Source organism: Scyliorhinus canicula, chromosome 1 (assembly GCF_902713615.1).
Source record: "Scyliorhinus canicula chromosome 1, sScyCan1.1, whole genome shotgun sequence".
In the NCBI taxonomy this organism is placed as follows: Eukaryota; Metazoa; Chordata; class Chondrichthyes; order Carcharhiniformes; family Scyliorhinidae; genus Scyliorhinus; species Scyliorhinus canicula.
The window spans coordinates 280580687-280602059 of record NC_052146.1 but is presented as its reverse complement, the minus strand read 5'-3'; the positions used below and the strand labels follow the sequence as shown (position 1 = coordinate 280602059).

Below are 21373 nucleotides of genomic sequence, written 5' to 3'. Positions count from 1 at the left end.
CATACTTGCATTAGAGAAATTTCATGGGGCAGATCTAATCCTGTTTGAGGCCTGGGGTTGGTGCGGCCTTCCAACCACTGGTCCTGTGGTGTCCTCGTCCGGATGTCGGTCATGAGGGGTTGGTGGTGTCCCCCACCCTCCCCCCAACTGTACCTGACATTCACCATCTCCCTCTTTCCTCCCCCCCACCCCCCACCCCCCACCCCCACCAACTGCACCTGACATTCACCATCTTCTAGGACTTGCAGGCTGCTTAAAGTCAAAATTACCATCACCTAAATGGTAAGTTCTTGATTGATTTTTGTGATACCTTCATATTTGCTTTTCGAATTACAAAACAAGTAAAACATTGGGGTTAAATTTGCAGCCCTACCCACTGCATGAATCCCAACCATTGACTTCACAGTCCCAAACGGACACCTGTGCTATAGGCCTTCATATTTCCTTCTTGAACGTTAATGCCGAGACACTTATCCGGTGAGAAACATCCCAAACGCCCAGGAACAACGAGATCCAAATTAATCAGAAGCGTGGTCTTAGAAAAGAAGTTACTGCTCCACTTCCACTGAGGTAACAATGGTGGAGCAAGACTAGATTCATTAAAATTCCTGGCTGGTGAGATAGATGAAATGTTGGAAGTATTCTGAAATATTAAGCAGGAATTATTATATCAGAACATTAGATGAAGACAATTGCTTAGAATGCAAGCATTTCACGAGGTAATAAATACCACACGCCAATGATTTCTTCAGATTCACCTCTTCCGACAGGAGGGGAATTCTGTTGACACCTTGACCACATGTCACATTCAACATCTCAATTTCAAAATGTTTGGCACCGTATATAACAGAAAAGATTTAGAAAATTAAAAATGACACTTCACCTTTAAAGAACATAAATTTATCATTGCTTTTTCTCAAGATTTTAACTACATGATGCTACAGAAGTTACAAGTGAAGAGTTATTTATAGGACACAATTCCGTTTACAATGAGAAAACATACCCCTGCAACATGCAACAGTATTCAATTTGTTTTAAAACTCTCTTTTTGCTGTTTCTGAATTTAATGGTCTCACTTGGATGATGTTTAGGTTTGTGGCATCAAGTTCAGCAGTACTATCAATATCCTGAGCTTCATCACTGGTTATGATAAACATTATCGAAGATGAATTAAAAGTCACTTTCTTTTTAGGCCGGACCACGATATTTTTTGATAACACGATCGGCTCACCACTTTGGGCTTCAACAGCATGATCTTTTATTATCCACTTAATTCTCATTAGACGAGAGCAAAATAGTTGCATTAAGCACCATCGGTACTGTAAAAGAAAAGTCACAGAAAAATATTTTAAATTGTCATTAACCATATTACACATTTTCGTGAACAGTGAAATCATAGCCTTCACAATTCTGCTCAGGACTTGGTTTCCCCAGTGAGTGCCAGCCAGCAAGGTGCTTGTAAGGGCTAGTTAATGGCAAGTGGGTGGAAAATCAGAGACTTTATTCCTGCTACTGATTATTTTCCAGAAACCTTTGCGGGGATGCAAGTAAGTGAACGTTAGGCTTTGCATCACCTCCATTTAAACACAAAAAACATAAATAATGGAGGAGACGCCAATTCCAACTTTGGCACTTCACAGGTCATAGGTGAGCCTAGACAGCAGATTCAGTCAGCAGTTTTATATGTGCCCAATGTTATCCTCATACGAGCTTTCTCCCCCACCTTACAAATCCAACCCAGCTCGTGTAGTGTAATGTCAAGGTGAAAAATCAACTTCAGAAGGATGGGACAATGGGCGCGATTTATCAAACTCGTCGTGCTCAACTTAGTGTCAGGACGAGGCTGTTGAATTTCGCGAGAGGCCTCGGATGTCGGGACGAAGACATTGGGGCGGCAGAGTGGGTAGCACTATTGCTTCACAGCGCCAGTGACCAGAGTTTGATTCCCGGCTTGGATCACTGTGTGGAGTCTGCATGTTGTCCCAGTGTGTGTGCAGGTTTCCTCCGGGTGCTCCGGTTTCCTCCTACAGTCCAAAGAAGTGCAGGTTAGGTGAATTGGCCATGCAAAATTGCCCTTAGTATCCAAACAAAAGATTAGGTGGGTTACTGGGCTACGGGATAGGGTGGAGATGTTCTTTCCAGGGGCTGGTGCAGACGCGATGGGCCAAATGGCCTCCTTGTACACTGTAAATTCTGTGATTCTATGAATCTTGCGAGAGGCCACAGCATGAGATATGCGATGCCAGAAACTCCTAGCAATATTTAACGAATGCGACAATGGCACACAATTTAACTAACTTGTCATGCCCAACTTGGTGTTGGGATGAGGCCATTAAATCTCATGAGAGGCCTCGCATGAGATTTCCGATGCCAGAAACACTTTGCGAGATGTCGGATTTGGACCTCACAGCACTGGACATGATCCAGATCTGCATATTTATCCATTTAAATATGCGTTTGCAGAATTCCCATTCGGCCCTTCAAGCCTGCACCACCATTCAATATGATCGTGCAAATTCAGTATCCCACTCTTGCTTTCTCTCCATACCCCTTCATCCCTTTAGCCTCAAGGGCCACGTCCATCTCCCTCTTGAATATGTCCAATGAACTGGCCTCAACAGCTTTCTGTGGTAGAGAATTCCACAAGTTCACAACTGAGAGAAGTTCTTCCTCATCTCAGTCCTGAAAGGCTTTTCCCTTATTTTGAGGCTGTAAACCCTAGTTCTGGACATCCCAACATCGGGAACATTCTTCCTGCATCTACCCTGTCCAGTCCCATCAACATTTTGTATGTTTCTATGAGATCCCCTCTAATTCTTCTAAACTCCAATGAGTACAAGCCCAGTCCATCCAATCTTTCCTCATATGTCAGTCCTGCCATCCCAGGAATTAGTCTGGTGAGCCTTCGCTGGACACACAATGGCAAGATTATCCTTCCTCAAGCTCGGAGACCAAAACTGCACACAATACTCAAGGTATGGCCTCACCAAGAATAACTGCAGCAAGACATTCCTATTCCTAGACTCAAATCCTCTCTCTATGAAGGCCAGCATGCAATTAGCTTTCCTCACTGCCTGCTGTACCTGCATGCCAACCTTCAGCGACTGTTCCACCATGACACCCAGGTCCAATTGCACTTCCTTTTTCCTAAACTGCCACCATTCAGATAATAATCTGCCTTCCTGTTTTTGTCACCAAAGTGGATAGCCTCTTTTACCCACATTACATTGCATTTGCCAAGTATATGCCCACTCATCCAGCCTGTCAAAGTCACCCTGCAGCCTCTTTGCATTCTCCTCACAGCACACACTGCTATCCAGCTTAGTGTTGTCTGCACATTTGGAGATATCTTTCATCCAAATAATTAGTGTATATTGTGAACAGCTGGGGACCCAGCACTGAACCCTGCGGAACTCCACTAGTCACTGTCTGCCACTTTGAAAAGGATATGTTTATTCCCACTCTGCTTCCTGTCTGCCAACCAGTTCTCTATCCACGTCAATACGTTACCCCCAATACCATGAGCTTTAATTTCCTTAGTCATCCTATCTGGCTGCTTCACTAATCTCTTCTGTGGGACCTTGTCAGGAGCCTTTTGAAAGTTCAGATACACAACATCCACTGGTTCACCCTTGTCCACACTGGTAACATCCACAAAATTGCAGATTTGTCAACATGATTTTCCTTTCGTGAATCCATGCTGACTTGGACCGATCCTGTCCCACTTTCCAAATGCTCAGTTAGATCATCCAGCATTTTCCCCACCACCAATGTCAGGCTAACCGGTCTATAATTCCCCAGTTTCTCTCTACCTCCTCTTTTTAAAAATGGAGTTGGATTAATGACCCTCCAATCCATTGCAACTCTTCCAGAGTCTATAGAATGCTGGAAAATGATTACCAGTGCATCCATTATTTCTAGAGCTACTTCCTTAAGAACTCTGGGATGCAGAGCATTAGGCCCTGGGGAATTATCAGGTTTAATCCCATCAATTTCCCCAATACAGTTTCCTGACCCAATAAAAATTTCCTTCAGTTCCTCTCTTGTCCTATTATTTCCAGAAAGATGTTTGTTCCTCCTTAGTCATCCTATCTAGCTGCATCACAGCCTGGTACGGCAACTGCTCGGCCCAAGAAACTTCACTGCCTCCAATCCATTGACTGTCTACACCTCCCGCTGCCTGGGGAAAGCGGGCAGCATAATCAAAGACCCTCCCACCCGGCTTCCAACTTCTTCCATTGAAATGAAATGAAAATCGCTTATTGTCACGAGTAGGCTTCAATGAAGTTACTGTGAAAAGCCCCTAGTCGCCACATTACAGCGCCTGTCCGGGGAGGCTGGTACGGGAATTGAACCGTGCTGCTGGCCTGTTTTAAAAGCCAGAGATTTAGCTGAGTGAGCTAAACCAGCCCCAATTGGGGTATCTCCATTGGGCAGGAGATACAAAAGTCTGAGATCACACACAAACAGATGCAAAAACAGCTTGTTCCCCGCTGTTACCAGACTCCTAAATGACCTTCTTATGGACTGACCGGATTAATACTAACTCCTGTATGCTTCACCTGATGTCGGTTGTCTATGTATTTACATTGCGTACCTTGTGTTGGTCTTATGTATTTTCTTTTCATGTACTAAATGATGTGTTTGAGCTGCACTCAGAAATACACTTTTCACTGTTCCTCAGTACACATGACAGTAAACAAACCCAAATAAACAAAGTAATTGTTCAACTGGTCTGCCATCTCTTTGTTGGCCATTTTGAATTCACCTGGTTCTAACTGTGAGGAACCTATATTTGTCTTCACCAGTTTTTCTCTTCACGTATCTATGGAAGCTTTTGCAGTCAGTTTTTATGTTTTCTGCAAGCTTACTCTCGTATCCTATTTTCCCCTTCAGAATTAAACCCTTTGTCCTCCACTGCTGAATTTCTCCCAGTCCTCCGGCTTGCTGCTTTTTCTGGCCAATTTAGATGCCTCCTCTTTGGCTGTAACACTATCCCCAATTTCCCCTGTTAGCCAGGGTTAAGCCACCTTCCCAGTCTTACTATTGCGCCAGACAGGTATGTACAATTGTCAAGTTCATCCATGTGTTTAAATGTCTGCCATTGCCTGTCCACCAACCATTCAAGTACCTTTGCCAGCCTATCCTAGCCAATGCATACTATCAAAGTTCGCTTTCTTTAAATTCAGGACCATGGTCTCAGACTTATGTCACTCTCCACCTTAATGAAGAATTCAACCATATTTTGGTCACTCTTTCCTGAAGAATCCCACACCACAACGTTGATAATTAATCCTCTCTCACTGCACAATACCCAGTGTTGGATGGCTTGTTGTGGTTCCTCGACATATTGGTCGGGAAAACCATCTCTTATACATTCCAGGAAATTCTCCTCGGTCACATTGCTACCAGTTTTTTTTTTTTAATATTTTTATTCTCCTCTTTTTTCACAACTTTTGTCCCGAATTTACACCCACCAACAACAAACAATAAAACAACAATAAATATATCAAACCCCATAACAATAACAACGATCCCATCCTCTCACCAACCCCCAGACATCAGCCCGCATGTCAACATAAACAAATGACAAAAAAAGAATCAGGGATTACCCATAGCCATCTTTAATATACACAGCCCCCCTCCCCCCCACCCATCTCCCCCCAAATAATGTTCAATGTTATCCAGTTCTTGAAAGTGCATAATGAATAATGCCCATGACTTGTAAAACCCCTCCGAGCTTCCCCTCAGTTCGAACAAGGGTCAAGTATTCCAACAGGTCCCCCCGCCACACCAGGGCACGGGGTGGAGAGGCTGCTCTCCATTCCAGCAGGACCCGCCTTCGGGCGATCATCGAGGCGAAGGCTATAATATATGCCTCCGCACCCGTTTCCAACCCTGGCTGGTCCGACACCCTGAATGTGGCCTCCGGGTCTAGTTTCACATGCATCACCTTGGAAATTACCCTAAACACCTCCTTCCAGTACTCTCCTAGCTTTGGACAGGACATAAACATATGAGTGTGATTAGCAGGGTCGCCCCGCAATGTTTTCACACATCTTCTACTCCTTCAAAAAAATCTGCTCATCCTCGCCCTCGTGAGGTGTGCTCTGTACACCACCTACAGCTGTATCAGCCCAACCTCGCACATGAGGTGGAGGAATTCACTCTCCGGAGCACCTCACACCAGACCCCCTCCTCTATAATCTCTCCCAACTCTTCCTCCCACTTTGCTTTGATCCCCTCCAGTGGTGCCTTATCCTTTTCCAACATAGCTCCGTACACCGCTGACACTGCCCCCTTCTTCAGTCCCCTTGCCGTCAGCACCTCCTCCAGCAAAGTGGAAGCCGGCTCCTCCGGGAAGCTCTGTATCTCCTTCCTGGCAAATTCCCGAACCTGCACATAGCTAAACACTTCTCCCTGCTCCAGCCCATACTTCGCTTCCAGCTCCCTCAATCCTGCAAATCGACCCCGAAGAAACAAATCTTTTAGCGTCTTAATCCCCTACCAGTTTGATTTGCCCAATCAATATGCAGATTGAAGTCACCCATATTAACTGCTCTACCCTTACTGCAAGCATCTCTAATTTCTTGTTTGATGCCTTCCTCAACCATACAACTACTGATGTGATCTGTACACAACTCCCACAAACGGTTTTTGCCGTTTGGTGTTCCACAGCTCCACCCATACAGATGCCACATCGTGAGGCTAATGTCCTTCCTTACTATTGCGTTATTCTTTTTAACCAGCAATGCTACCTCACCTCCCTTTCCTTTCATCTTTCCTGAATATTGAATACTCAAGAGTTGCCATCCTCATTCACCCTGGAGCTAGGTCTCCAATGATCCCTATTACATCTCCGTTAATGATTATCAGTGTAGTTATTTCATCACAAATTCTGGCATCGGTACCTAATGGTCACACCTAGGGAGCCTCACCAGGGCGCCATTTAATACTAGTTTCCCCACAAACCTGGGAGTGGGCGTCCCATGACTAGGTGCGGCCTATATAGAGATAAAAGGAGGCCAAAAAAAAAGGCAAAGTACTATTGAATAGCTAAATGTACCCAAAACAAGACAGATTATTTTTCACACCCAATGCAAACCTATTGCCTCGCCCCAAAACAATAACCTGCAGGTCAAGCAGAGGGAGAAGTGGTAGTTGGATCCTATGATGATTAGCCAGTAGGCTAACAGAGAGCTCTCCCTCTAGCTGGGAACAGAGAGAAGGACAGAGGAAGACCGTTTTATTTAACCCATCAGCTGGGAAAGCTATGGGGAGTTTGGGAAACAAGCTTGAAGCCCAGATTCGGAAAATGGCCTACAAAGTTAAGCAAGCAAGACTTCAAATACTATTTTGCTACTTCCGCTGTTCTTCTATTGTTGGTGGAATCATGTCAAGCTTTATTATTCCCATTGCTTAATTTAACCAGCTCTAGCCTGATCTCACTGAGAAGGTTTGGGTCGATCTTTGAAAAGTATTAGATAAATGCATGCAAGCAAGGGCCCTATTCTTACAACATTCAAATTGGGTGACACAATGTTTCAGTGATTAATTTGCGTTCTGTAACTAAGGAGTGCTATGGTCCACTATAACATCCCTTTTTTGCCACTCTAGCAGAGATCATTAACATGGCAAAGACCAAGGGTCAAGTGGTGTAACCTTCATAATCTGAATGATAAGTCAGTCACTGCCTCAAACGGCTTAGTTATCAAGGGGATGCAAAATATTTATATTTTTATAATTTTGTAAGAAGTGTTCCAACATACCTTTTCGTTCATGCAGATACAAATTACATTATTATATGCCGTGCTCGACTTGGCAAGCAGTGAAAGAATAATGCTTATGGTGGGGGTAACGGTGTCAGCGTAACCATACACCAGCATGAGGGATACTACTGCATATGGCACCCAACAGATTAAGAAGATGAAGATCATGAAGAAACACATCGTCGTCACATTCTTCTCATTAATTAATATCTTTGCAAGTCGGACTGACCGAAGATCTTGAATGTTTTGAAGCTGCAGAGACAAAGAAGTTATAATTTGGAATGGATTAACCAGCCGTGTTTGCCATATTTTGTTCTACTGAGCCCCTCTGGCATTTATTGGATGGACTGGTTTCCCAGGTCATTTCAGAGGGCACAGATAAGAGTCAACCACACTAATCAGGAGCCTGGGGTCACATGCAGGGCAAACCGGGTAAAGACAGCAGATCCTCAAAAAGAAAGGATATTAGCAATCAGAAAGAGTTTTCAGTGAAACCGATGGGTTCAAGGACAAATCGCAGTGTTTAAAGGTCACCATTATTAAATGTTTTTCCCGAGTTTTATCAACTGAACTTAAATTATCCAACTGCCGACGGGATACGAATTTAGGTCTCTGCATTAGTAATTATTCCAATCTGTAGACAAATCAGGTCAAAAAAAGGTTTTGGATTTTCATCCCACGTATCCAGCAGGTTCTGGAATATCATGATATAGTTCCACAGGGTCCAGCTTTACACAGTTTATCCAGTGAATCATGCATCACATCTGATCCAAGGCAGTATGCAAATGTCAGCAGCGATGACAGTGGTTAGCACTGTTGCCTCACAGCATCAATCAGGGACCCATTGTGACACTCCTTCTCCACATACCTTTGAGTTTTTCATCCAGATGCGCCGGTTCCCACCCACAGTCCAAAGCTGTGCAGGTTAGGTGGCTTGGCTATGATTAATGGGGGAGGACGAGGGTGTTGGCCAAGGAAGTGTGATCTTGGGTTGGTGCAGACGTGGTGAACCAAATGGTCTCCTTCTGCACCGAGGGGATTCTACACCAATTATCGGGCTGAAAACAACTGATCGAACGGGACAGGGACACCAGTTGATTTTCCTTCCTTCTCGAATACTGGAGATCAATTACAGGGAGACTCAATAACTGCCTCACCAAAAGTAAAAATCAGCAGAATTCTGCCAATCTGGCTCGAGCTTACTATGGAAATATAAATATCAACTCAGCTGTGGGCAACACAGTGGCACAGTGGTTAACATTGTTGACTCACGGCGCCGAGGACCTAGGTTCAATTCCAGCCCCAGGTCACTGTCCATGTGGAATTTGTACATTCTCCCAGTGTCTGCGTGTGTCTCACCCTCACAACCCAAAAGATTTGCAGGGGCAGAGGATTGGCCACACTAAATTGCTCCTTAATTGGAAATTCTTTTTAAAAACTCAAGCCGCCATGAGAGCTGATCAGGCATTCTGAAGAAATACAGTGTAGGAGGCAGCCATGAGATCCCAGGTTCTCTGAGGCCTAGAAAACCAGGTTGGCCAGAGTTAAACATGGAACAGGTTAAATGAGGGACTCCCGTCCTCTGGGGAACTTGTTTTCTGGGAGCAGGTTTGGCTACCCATTCCTGTCCACATCAATTAAACCTGAAAATTCAGGGCTTGAGGATCAAGTTTAATATCTTACCTGACCCTAACCCACCCTATGGAAACTTGAAGATTTGCAGGTTCAGTATTTCTGGCAGGATTGCAACAGGTGACATAAAATAATGAACTTTTCCTTTTTTTTCAAATTTTGGAAAATGAAACTATATGAGAAACATGCAAGTCTTAAAATTAGCGCAGAAAGTGGCTCATTCATAATGATCAAGACAATTAAGAGGGATGGTTGGGGAAAATGTCACCTTTCAAGTGGATAATTGAGAGATTTTTTTAAAAACTTGATAGAGAGAAAAGATTAAACCAGGAGTGCTATTTGGAGTTGAAGCATGCAGGCAGAAAGCAAAACTGAGGATTAACACCACAAAGCACTTGCCACACAGGTTAGATTAATACCTGGAATGGTCTTGAGATCACGGAAGCAAAATGGCATTTTGACAAGGCACGGAAGGAAGAATCTCCAAGGGGTACAGGAGATGGGTCAAATGTCCTTGCCATTGTGATTATCAGAATAGAATTACCCAAAATTAGGGCAGTGTTTTCTCATCTTTCGGGCAGGCTTTCCAAGGCCCAAAGTGGGAGGCAGAAAGCAGGTGCTCATCTCCGTTGGAAGTGCATTACACCCAGCCAAATGAGCAAAGACAAACCAAGGAGACGCACTTGCCGCAGGCACTCCCCCCACCCCCAAGACTGACCAACACCAAGGCAGCTGGTTGAAAGTGAGCCTCGCCATTCTGAAGTGTTTGCCTTACATACAATTCACACTTTGAAAATAGAAGTAACTGATTTTTACCTACCATCCTTAAAGTACATAAAATATTCCCATAGCAGTAGGCTATGATGCTTACAGGGATGAACAGGCAACACAGGAACAAAAGGATGATGAACGAGGTATCACTGGGGTATCTGGGGTCCCAGTTCACAGAGCAACCCAGTTTATGCTGCTCCAGAGTGTATCTGTTCCAGCCAACTAGTGGTGCTCCAGTCCAAGCCAGTGAGTAAAGCCAAATGTACGTGATTACACGCCAAGCCCAGGAAAAGCCGATCGCTGTTGCACTCACCACCCGGAGGTAGCGCTCATATGCTAGGGCAGTCAGTGACATTATTGATGAAATTCCTGTGAAGTGAAATGACATATGGACACGGTAAGTTAATCTTGTCCTTTGTAGATCTTTCGATGAATTGATGGGATTCGCTAGCTAGGCCAGAATTTATTGCCTATCCCTAGTTGCCCTTGAGAAGGTGGTGGGGAGCTGCTTTCTTGAAGTACTGCAGTTCCAGAGGCGTAGGTACACATGCAATGCTGTGGGAGAATTCCAGCAACAGTGAAGGAACAGTGATATACTTTCCAAGTCAGGACAGCGAGTGACCTGGAGGGTCAGTCACTATCAACCAATTTCTACTTCTTCACTCCTTTTTAAATCTCAACTGTGACAAGTGTTTTGGTCCCAACCTAAGACTATGTTAAAAATAAATACATCTAGGCGAGGAAACTGTTAATCTTACTCCTCCCTATACAGTAATGCAAGGCTGACTCTTCCCTATATATTAATCAGAATTTATTTCCAAGCCTTCAGTGGGTAATTACTGTTTCTAGAAAAAAGGATTTTGCATTTTTTTTCTTTAAGTGGGGGGGACATAAGGTTGGGCCTTCTAATGAGGCTTTTATTGTTTGGCATCATCTGTATGGTGTGAAAAATTTGCATCATCTGCCAAGTATGAAAATTTACTTACTTAGAATTCTAAAAATAAAAAAAGTTTTGTGCCCTTTTGAGAGTTTCTGGATCTCACTGCCCTCATCATTGTGGGAACACCATCTGTGCAATGTTGAGCAGCTGATAGGCATGATCTGCCACTTTCTGAAGGCACGAACTAGGAATGGGCAACAATATGCTGCCACGCCACATCAATAACTTCCAGAGAACAAGTAAATGTTTTTTAATAAAGTTGTACATGCAGGCTGTTGTGTCAAGTGATTCTTTGGAGTTAATATTTTGCACAAGGTGACTTATTTACACACTGTCAGCTCAGACAGGGCAGGCAGAAAAGAACACCTCACTTCCCCTCGCACCCCAACCTGTCCCCAGAGTCACTGTCAATTAAAAAGACAATGTGCTGGTGACTTAGTAGCTGCCACGATTCTCTGTGCCACAGGTGAGAAGGTGGTGTGGGTGCTGTCCAAGTTATACAACATTGGAGGGAGACCACCTCTTGAAGAAGTTGTTGGTTCCTGCTTTCCTTTTTGTTGATGTAAAAGGAACTGGATTATAATGCAGTCCACCGCGAGAGAATGCATTAGTCTAGTTTCCTTCCCAGTGTCCGTACTTGGGTTCCCAGTTTTTAAAAACATCAAGCAATGCATCTTTAGGGCAGCACAGGGGGCGCAGTGGTTAACATTGCTGTCTCAGTGCTGAGGTCCCAGGTTCGATCCTGGCTCTGGGTCACTGTGTGGAGTTTGCAAATTTTCTTAATGTGTGCATGGGTTTCGCCCCCACATCCCAAAAATGTGCAGGGTAGATGGATTGGCCATGCTAAATTGCTCCTTAATTGGATACTCTCAATTTATAAAAAAATAAATAAATGCATCATTAAAAAAGTTGTCAAGACAAAGAATTACTAAAATATCAGCCCCATTAGTCAGCTCTGCCCCTCAAAAAGGTGAATGCAGCCTATGGTTACTTTACCTTACAATGTCAGCATCCTAACACATGGGCAACACAATGTTAGGAAAAGAAAGGATTTCTATTGTTGCGCATGCTGGTTTATACAGTACGACTGAGGCCAACGCTTTTTTGATTGGCAACGTACTTTAAAACTCTATCCAAACTCAAATGTAGGAGAGTCTTTCAAAAAGGAACACAGAAAACAAAAAGGAAATGATAGATCCAGCATTTTAAATCAACTGCATTGAAAAGTTCTTAATTGTTTTCAGTTTCCATGTCCAAGATCTTTCATTTTGGTGCTGATAAGAGTTCAATAGTACGGAAATGGACAGAAAATCAATGTTAAATCTGGAAAGATTGAATTTGATATTTTAGTCTTCCAGACTTAACCCCATGTTCAAGATTTTCAGGTCATACACTTGTCACCATGAAAGAGAACAGATAATGTGAATGATCCCACTGTCAGCATTTACAACTCTTTCCAAACTCATGTTATATTCTTGACCCATGACCACCCCCTTTTGCCTTACACCATCCTTCCTTCTGTCATTTCAGGATTCCTCACTTCCATGGATCATCCTTCCTCTTCCATTCTGTCCTTCAAGAAGCATCTGCAACGTTCGAATTCTGACAAGTGGGAATCTACCTGAAGTTAACTTTGTTTCGCTCTCATAGAATCCCTACAGTACAAAAGGAGGCCATTCAGCCCATCGAGTCTGCACTGACCCTTCGAAAGAGCATCCGACCTGGGTCCAATCCTTGCTCTAGCCCTATATTCCCATCCAACCTTTGGAGACTAATGTGCAATTTAGCATGGCCAATCCACTTAACCTGCACACCTTTGGACTGGGGGAGGATACCTATGCGACTGTGGGAGGCTACCTATGCAGGCATGGGGAGAAAGTGCAAACTCCACACAGTTACAAAGGTCGGAATCGAATCTGGATCCCTGGTGCTGTGAGGCAGCAGTGCTAACCACTGTACCACCATGCTGCCCGGACCACTGAACATATTCAGAATTTTCTTTTGATGTTCAAAGAGGTCATGCTTGTACAAGAAATGCAGAAAGCTAGCGCACAGGCGGCAGTGAGCAATTGGGACAGCAAATATCATGTTGACCTTTATTGCAAGGGGATTGGAATACAAGTACGAAGAAGTCTTGCTCCAGTTGTACAGGGTTTTGGTGAGACCACATCTAGAGTACTGTGCGCAGCTTTGGTCTCCACATTTAAGAAAGGATATACTTGCATCAGGCAGTACAACAAAGGTTTACTAAATTGGCACCTGGGATGAACTGATTGTCCTACGAGGCAGAGGCGGAATAGATTGGGGTTATATTCCCTGAAGTTGAAGAGGAGTGGGAGCCAATCTTACTGAAAAGCTTACAAAATGCTAAAGGGACTTGATAGGGTGGCTGCGAGAGAGAGATGGTTTCCATTGGCTGGGGAATCTAAAACAAGGAAGACAGTCTCAGGATTAAGGGGCATCATTTTGAACAGGGTTGAGAACGTTCGGAATTCTCTATCCCAGAGGGTTGTGAATCGTTATGGGTCATGCAGGGAAAATGTGGTCAAGCCCAAAATCATTCAAAAGGCCATTTCAGATTTTCAGCTTCTGCTTCTAGGAAAAAGCAAGTGAAATTGACAAGCATGTGGATCGTCTGAAACGGTCCCTGGAGATTTAATGTGCTTTTGCAGCCTGCAGAGATGGTTGTTTAGAGCGAGAGCGACTCTGATCTGCCCGACTCTGGGTCCACAATTCTTTCCAAAGTAGGATAGTTTTGTAAAAGAGCAATAATATTTTAAAAGCAGAGCTGTCTTGTCTGAAGACAAGAGGCTGAAACAACCTAGTGGAAGCAGCTACTTGATGATATTCAGCCAGAGTCTGAAGGGGCTCCAAACAGAGCCACATCTGTTTAATAAAAGCAATATGCCCTGCTAATTTTTAAGATGGATGGAGAGCTGTATATTTATTTTCTTGTTGTTTCATGGGAAAATGTATAATTGTGTTAAGCTGTTCTTTTGTGGGTGACGTTATTCAGAATTGTTCTAGAAATACCAAAGCCCTATTTTTTTCATGCAAATCACTAATTCTTTTCACACAGTGTTACAAATATTGGGGCTTTGGCCGTGAATCCTAGCCACTGCTGGAGCCTGGTCTGGGATCATAATAAATGGGATTTTAACATTTTGAAAGAGGTTTGGTACATTTTACTGGTACCTTTAATTTCTAAGGTTTACTGTTTTTGCCTGTGTATTAATTATTTGATGCCAGTGGAACGTGTTTCTTTTAGATGATAATATGCATTTGTGGATCATTACAGTTTCTACCACATCCACTGTCTGTGCAGAACATTTAGAAACAGAATCCTGACAATGCCGGAGGCCATTCAGCCCATCGTGTCTGCAACAATCCTCTAAAAAGACCACCCCACGCAGGCCCAATTCTCCACCCTACCCCGCAACCCCATCTAACCTCTTGAACACTAAGGGACAATTCCACCTAACCTGCACACCAGTGGACTGTGGGAGGAAATCGGAGCACCTGTAGGCGGAGTATAAATGTGTGGGCTGTCCGAGCTGCAGCCATTTCAGCAGCAGCTGCGGGAGGCTACACATCTCTGCGTAAAGCCGCGATTACACTCTACTCTCGTCTCGCAATTGATAGTGCATCAATTTATTATGCATCAATTTATTACGCAGAGATTTTACAATGATGGATCTCCGCATCAAGCCTGATCACCTGCAGCTGCACCCTCAAGCAGACAACGCCAAGTTGGCCTTCGCACATTGGCTAGCTTGCTTTGAAGCATACATCTGATCTGCGACAGAACAACCCTCAGGAGGCACAATTAGCAACACACCATTAAAATTAAAGTTTACATTTGTTTTTAACTACAACATACCAATGCTGTGACAAATATCCAATTCATGTGTTTCATGTTAATATTTTAGGAGGAACGTTTAGTTTTGGGACGATTGGTGTTATGAAGGCAACCAGGGTCTGGATTCTTCCACTCCCGCAAAATCGCCACAGGTGCGACACATACCACATAAAGATCCATTGACCTCGGGCGGGAATTTCCGTTTGCCGGGCTGATGAGGCTGGAGAATCTCGTCCCAAAATTCCGGGCTTTTGAGAGTGCCAGAACAGAAAAGTAAATGACAGTTGAGCAGGTTACCAATGTTTGTTTAATATAGAAATCATAGAATTTACAGAGCGGATGGAGGCCATTCGGCCCATCGAGTCTGCACCGGCCCTTGGAAAGAGCACCCCACTTAAGCAAACACCTCTACCCAATCCCCATAACCCCACCAAACCCTTTTTGGACACCAAGGGCAATTTAGCATGGCCAATCCACCTAACCTACACATCTTTGGACTTGTGGGAGGAAACTGGAGCACCTGAAGGAAACCCATGCAGACACAGTGAGAACGTGCAGATACCGTACAGAGTGATAGAGTGACCCAAGCTGGGAATTGAACCTGGAGCTGTGAAGCAACTGTGTTAACCACTGTGCTACCGTGTCACCCATCTGAGATTCTGAGTCGAAGAAATGGAGCCAGAAAACAGCAGGTGGGCTTACTAAGTTGGAAAACTAGAGACCAGGATGTCTACACTGCTTGAATAGAAGTGCAGTCTAGAGAACTTTGTTTTGGGAATCCTGAAAGGTTGTATCATCATTTAGTTCAGAGGTTCTCAACCGGGGTCCTGGGGGTCCATGTAACATTACTGGGGGTCCACACAAAAAAAAACTGAATTGGGGGTCCACGGTGATATTTTATAGTGGTCCATAGAGCAATTCTACTTCAGAACTGTTATTACTGAGAATTGAATTTTTACAGTAATCTACGCCATATTAAAATACTAAAAGTAGAAATATTCATGTAGCTATGAATTTTTTATGGCACTCAAGTAGAAGAAAAAAACTTTACATTTGACAGTGTCGTAAATTTAAAGTTACCTAGAACAAACGGAGGTGAAAATCACCCATTGTTTCTCCTTGACAAGTTTAATGAATGATTTATAACAGTAATCACTAGAAACTGTGTATATTTGATATGAATTGGTTATTTTTAGAGTAATTTAATTCAATTTAGTCAGTAAAAAGTTTTTTTCATTACTTTTCATATTAGAATAAGTTTGGCAACGTACGAAAATACTGCTAATCCGTTTCCAACCCTCGCAGTAAGGTAGATGGACTTTAGTCATCGGACAAAATATAAGGATTAGTTTACCACGCATATAAGAAGCTTTTTTTTCTGTGGAATGGCTATGGGGGTCCGCAAAAATAATTAAGAGGAAAAGGGGTCCATGGGTTAAAAAAGGTTGAGAACTCCTGGAGGTTGGAGGAAAGCAGCGTTTCCATTGATCAGAAGGGAAGAGCTGGATATCAAAAAGAGGTACTGCTGTGAGCAGGATCCATGCAGCCAGGGCTTAAGAGAAGACCCAGGAACTATACAATGCAGTTAGGGCTGAGAAAGCAGCAGATGGTCACTGGTCGCATGCTAGAGACCGTTCGGTTTCAGAAAAGCCTTCAGGGACATTTATAGCTTGGATATTGGAGAAACCCAGAGATAGTGCCAGCTTAGTAAATCTAGTGGTCTGCAAAAGATGTGTAATAGTGCCAGTATTTAGAGGCAGGAGTTCAGCTTTACCAGGGAACACAAGTCTCAGGAGAAGAGATGAAGCAGTCATTGGAGACAATCCTCAACTGGAGGGAATTCAGGTGGCCAGAGCTTCAAAAGTGGAGTGGAAATCTCTGAAGGGAGACATAGCAACCCATTGGGTTGCTGAGAGAACATAAGAACTAGGAGCAGGAGTAGGCCATCTGGCCCCTCGAGCCTGCTCCGCCATTCAATGAGATCATGGCTGATCTTTTGGTGGACTCAGAGGTTCATGACATATTTTTCTTGTGTTTGACTGTTTAAGAGTACAAGATATTGCAGGTTATTTTACTTTTCTGACTTTGTAGAGAATCCCTGCAGTGCAGAAGGAGGCCATTCAGACCATCAGGTCTGCACCAGCCCTCTGAAAAGAGCAGTTGATGACATCGGCTGCAATTTCTTCCATCAAAAAATATTCAATTAGATTGGTCAAAAGATCTGCAGTTTCCAAATCCACACTAACTCCTCAATTAAGTCAAACCTCTCCAAATGCATGCTAACATTTTCTCTATTACTTCTCTAAACCCCAATGATGTTTAGCTGACTGGTCTGTATTTCAGTAGGATTGCCTTTACACACTCTCTTGGGTCATGATGTGGAGATGCTATTCACCCGAAGAAGGAGCAGTGCTCCAAAAGCTAGTGATTCGAAACAAACCTGTTGGACTTTAACCTGGTGTTGCAAGACTTTGTACTCTACTCCTCTCTTGGGTGTCACATTTGCCACTCAAATCCTATGGCACCTGCCCAGTATCAAGGGAAGATTGGCAGATTATGGCAAGCCTATCCTCCCGCGCACCCCCCCCCCCCCCTTTCTCTCAGCAACTTATCAATTTTCATCTAATCTGTTACCTAGATCTCCTTCCCTTCCACATTTTGTCAGTATTCTCTTCCTCCGTAAACACCAATGCTTGGTGCTCTTCTAGCCTTGCACTTTCAAGCGTATAATCATTGTCCTGAACATCTTCATACTATCGGCCAGCAAGACTTTTTGGTTACATTTATATTAACTGCCATTCTATTCTCACTTTGCCAGTCTTGCTTATTGTATCTGACCTGGTTCTTGCTCGAAAATTCAGGCACCCACAAGAGTCAGCCAGCTTTCTGACAATTGATCCAGTCAGGAAGTAGATAAAATCCTTGTTTGAGGATGCAAAGTTTTCAATGATCACCACCAGCAGCGGCTAAAGTTTCTCTTTATCGTATTTTGTTTCCACCCCTCCTCTTTCTCCCTAACACAATAAATGAGTAATATTTGTTTGCATATGACCATGCGCAAACTACCAGAAATCCTCTGGCCTAAAAGAAAAGGATGTTATTGGATATAGAAATAGTGGGCGGGATTCTCTGATCCGGAGGTATTGACGACGTCGTAAACACCATTGCGTTTCTCGACGACGTCAACATGGCCTCAGGAGCAGCAATTCTGACCTCAGGAGCAGCAATTCTGACCCCTACAGGGGGCCAGCATGGCACTGGAGTGACCCATGCCGCTCCAGCTGCCGATGCCCACGTCAGACGATGTCGCGGGTCTGCACGCACACGCGCGCAGCGAGACCCCCCTACCAAGCCAACCTCCGATGCATGCATGCCGAGGTCCTGCTGGGCAAGACCAGATGCGAACGCCGCTGCCGGATTTTTTGCGTGGCCGCACGGCCCTTCCCGGGCAGAGAATCGCTGGGGGGGGGGGGGGGGGGGGGGGGGGGGGGGGGGGGGGGGAGCTGCATAGAGCGGCCCCCGACTAGCGCTGCGCCGATTCTCCGTTCTCCGAAAAATTGGCGGAGCAGCATCGGGGCAGCGTCGCGTGATTCGCGCCCATCCCGCCGATTTTCTGGCCCAGCCTGGGCTGAGAGAACCCCGCCATTGTATCCCAAACAAAAGTTGCTGGGCGAAGGAAGGTGCATGGTTCTTGTGCCTGGAGGTCAGTCAACTAAACATGACACTGGCTCTTTGAGAAGGATGAGTGGCTCCCATGAGACACAGGCTACACAATGCTCAAAGCGACCAATGCACAAACTCACACCCTGCGCCATGGAAACAGATACTTGGCAGGTCAGTGGAGACAAATGTTGCTGTAAATCCCGGAGGCAGCAAAAGCTTTTTTTTTAAAAACTCAATTTCCCAGAGGTTTCTTGACGCACTGGGATGACGAACAGCAAAAGCCATGGAAGGCCAGGAAGATGATGATCAGTGACTGTAGCAACGATCACACTTTTTTTGCAAGTTAGCTCAACCACTTTTCCTTCCTATTGGAACATGTATAAGTCACAAAACTAAGAAACTGCATGGCCTGCTTTGACTTAAGTAGAATCAAGGCTTTCTGTACTGACTTCAAAATGTTAAAAAGTGAGCTATTTATTTAAAGTTTCAGTTCACACAGTGAACTTGTACAGTTATGAAAATTGTATCATGAAAAACTCAAATACAGCATGGACTCAATGGGCTGAATAGTCTTGTGATTTTGATTTGAAATGGAAATAGGGACCGAATGATCAGTTGATGTCGGCAGTGTGCAGCCCCATCTCTTGGGAACCACTCACACAAACACTGATCAGGATAACATATCTGATTAACAGATAAACAGGGGGGGCAGGGGCAGCTTTTTTTATACTAATAATCTTTATCAGCACAAGTAGGCCTATATCAACACTGCAATTAAGTTATTGTGAAAAGCCCCTAGTCACCACACTCCAGCACCTGTTCGGGTTCACCCAGGGAAAATTCAGAATGTCCAGGCTCTGCACAGACAGTGACCCAAGCCAGGAATCGAACCTGGGACCCTGGAGCTGTGAAGCAACAGTGCTAACCACTGTGCTACCGTGACAAGGGGGTGGCCGGGGGTCCGTCCAGCTAAGGGGTGGGGAGATCCAGCTGCTGGGTGGGAAGGGTCGACATTGATGGGGTGGGGGAAGAGGGCGCGGTGTTGTAATGGACCTCTTTATGACACGCAGAGAGTGATTAAACCTTTTGGACTGTACTCACCAAACAAGCTGTTGGTGAAACCGTCCCAAACACAAGCCGCAGAGCCCCAAACCCACCGTCCTTTCAGGGACGAGAGGAAGGTGAAGAGTAATCCAAAAACGGACAGCAGCAAGTCACCGATGCTGATGTTCACCAGCAGGAGATTGGTGGGGGTCTTGAGCCTCTTGAATTTGCAGTAGAGCACCAGCATGAGCAGATTGTTGCAGAAGCCCAGCGCGCCAACCGTGCCCACCACGGCTGCCAGAACTTTGTAGGTGGAGGGGCAGAAGAGGCTCTCCTCCTGCGGGTCGGTGCCGTTCGCCGGATTCATCGCTGCCCGCCCTCTACATACTGCGTGAGCAGCTCGGAGGGCAACTCTAGGCGGATTCAACAAGTGGGAGTCCCGGCTCTCGGGGCTTTATATACGGGGAGTGGGACTCGTTTGCATTCGGGCCGGGGGAGGGGGGGGGGGGATTTAGTGTCATTCTTTGTTAGAAAAGCGTCATATACATTTCACGTCACTGCTGCGGCGGGAGTGGGGATGTCTGTGACTGCCTGCAGAGGCTGTGCAATGTGCCTAGGAAAGCCTCTGGCATGGAGAGATACACATTTTTCTAAATTAGGACTTGCTCACTTTTCGGCAGCACCGTTTATATCCAGATCTCTTTAATAGTGTGAAACATGTTTTTTTATGTATGCACGAGCGTGTTCCCGCCCCACAAACCAGCTAAAGACCTGCAATTGGCTAAGGTCGCGCTAATCGGTGAACAATGAGTGGTCAAACACATTGATTGAACAGATCAATTGCAGAATAAAAGCAAATTACTGCGGATGCTGGAATCTGACGCGAAAGGGAAAATGCTGGAAAATCTCAGCAATCTGGCAGCATCTGTAGGGAGAGAAAAGAGCTAACGTTCCCAGTCCGATGACTGTCAAAGATGGATTGCAGAATAAATCCTCTTGAAGTCATTCTGAAAAGATTCCTAAAAGTGTGTGTTAGAGGCACTGCCGAAGTCCAGTTTAACACATTTGGCTCAGATGGACTTGTCCCCAGTGTGTCTCTGGCATCGTCATGTCTTCATGTGGATTTATTTTTAAACCAACATTTTTTTGGGGGGGCGAATATCTCTGGCAAGCAAAACAATTCAAGGTTGCACAGGTAGCCTTGTGTCAGTCAAAAGTGAGAACATAGGCTTCCAATTAAAAATTGAATTGTGTCTTAAAAATCCATGTAACAGTAAGCGGTCAGAAAAAAAAACTATCAATATGAAAGGGAAATTAAATCGAGGGGCCAGTTCAAATGCTTTGAAAATGTGGTCCGCTGCGCTTTTATGATGTGGACATGCCGGCGTTGGACTGAGGAAGGAGCTGCGCTCCGAAAGCTCGTGTTTGAATCAAACCTGTTGGACTTTAACCTGGTGTTGTAAGACTTCTTACTGCGCTTTTATTGCTCACTGCATGCACTTAATAGTCAGAGTAAGATTTTTAACATCACCAAGTCATTAAATATTAACATTTATAACAGAAACATTTGAAGGCAGTGATTTTTTAAAAAAACGAGACCTACAACACCTGGAAGTAGTAGCTGACCTGTTTAATAGTGCTGGGAATCGGTGTTTTCAATCCCGGTGGGTCTGATTTTCAATCACATGTCTGTGT

The 21373-nt window shown here is 44.5% G+C and overlaps 1 protein-coding gene across 1 annotated transcript; it reads right to left on the bottom strand.

Annotated features, from left to right (window-relative positions):
• Window positions 1–884: 884 nt before the first annotated feature.
• Window positions 885–20185, bottom strand: opn3 (opsin 3). The gene is made up of 4 exons (XM_038814056.1): window positions 19736–20185; window positions 10222–10541; window positions 7770–8021; window positions 885–1319 (listed from the first exon to the last, which is right to left on the bottom strand). Exons 1-4 carry the CDS (start codon window positions 20043–20045, stop codon window positions 1035–1037), a joined length of 1167 nt encoding a protein of 388 aa, XP_038669984.1. The 5' UTR covers window positions 20046–20185; the 3' UTR covers window positions 885–1034.
• Window positions 20186–21373: the final 1188 nt, after the last annotated feature.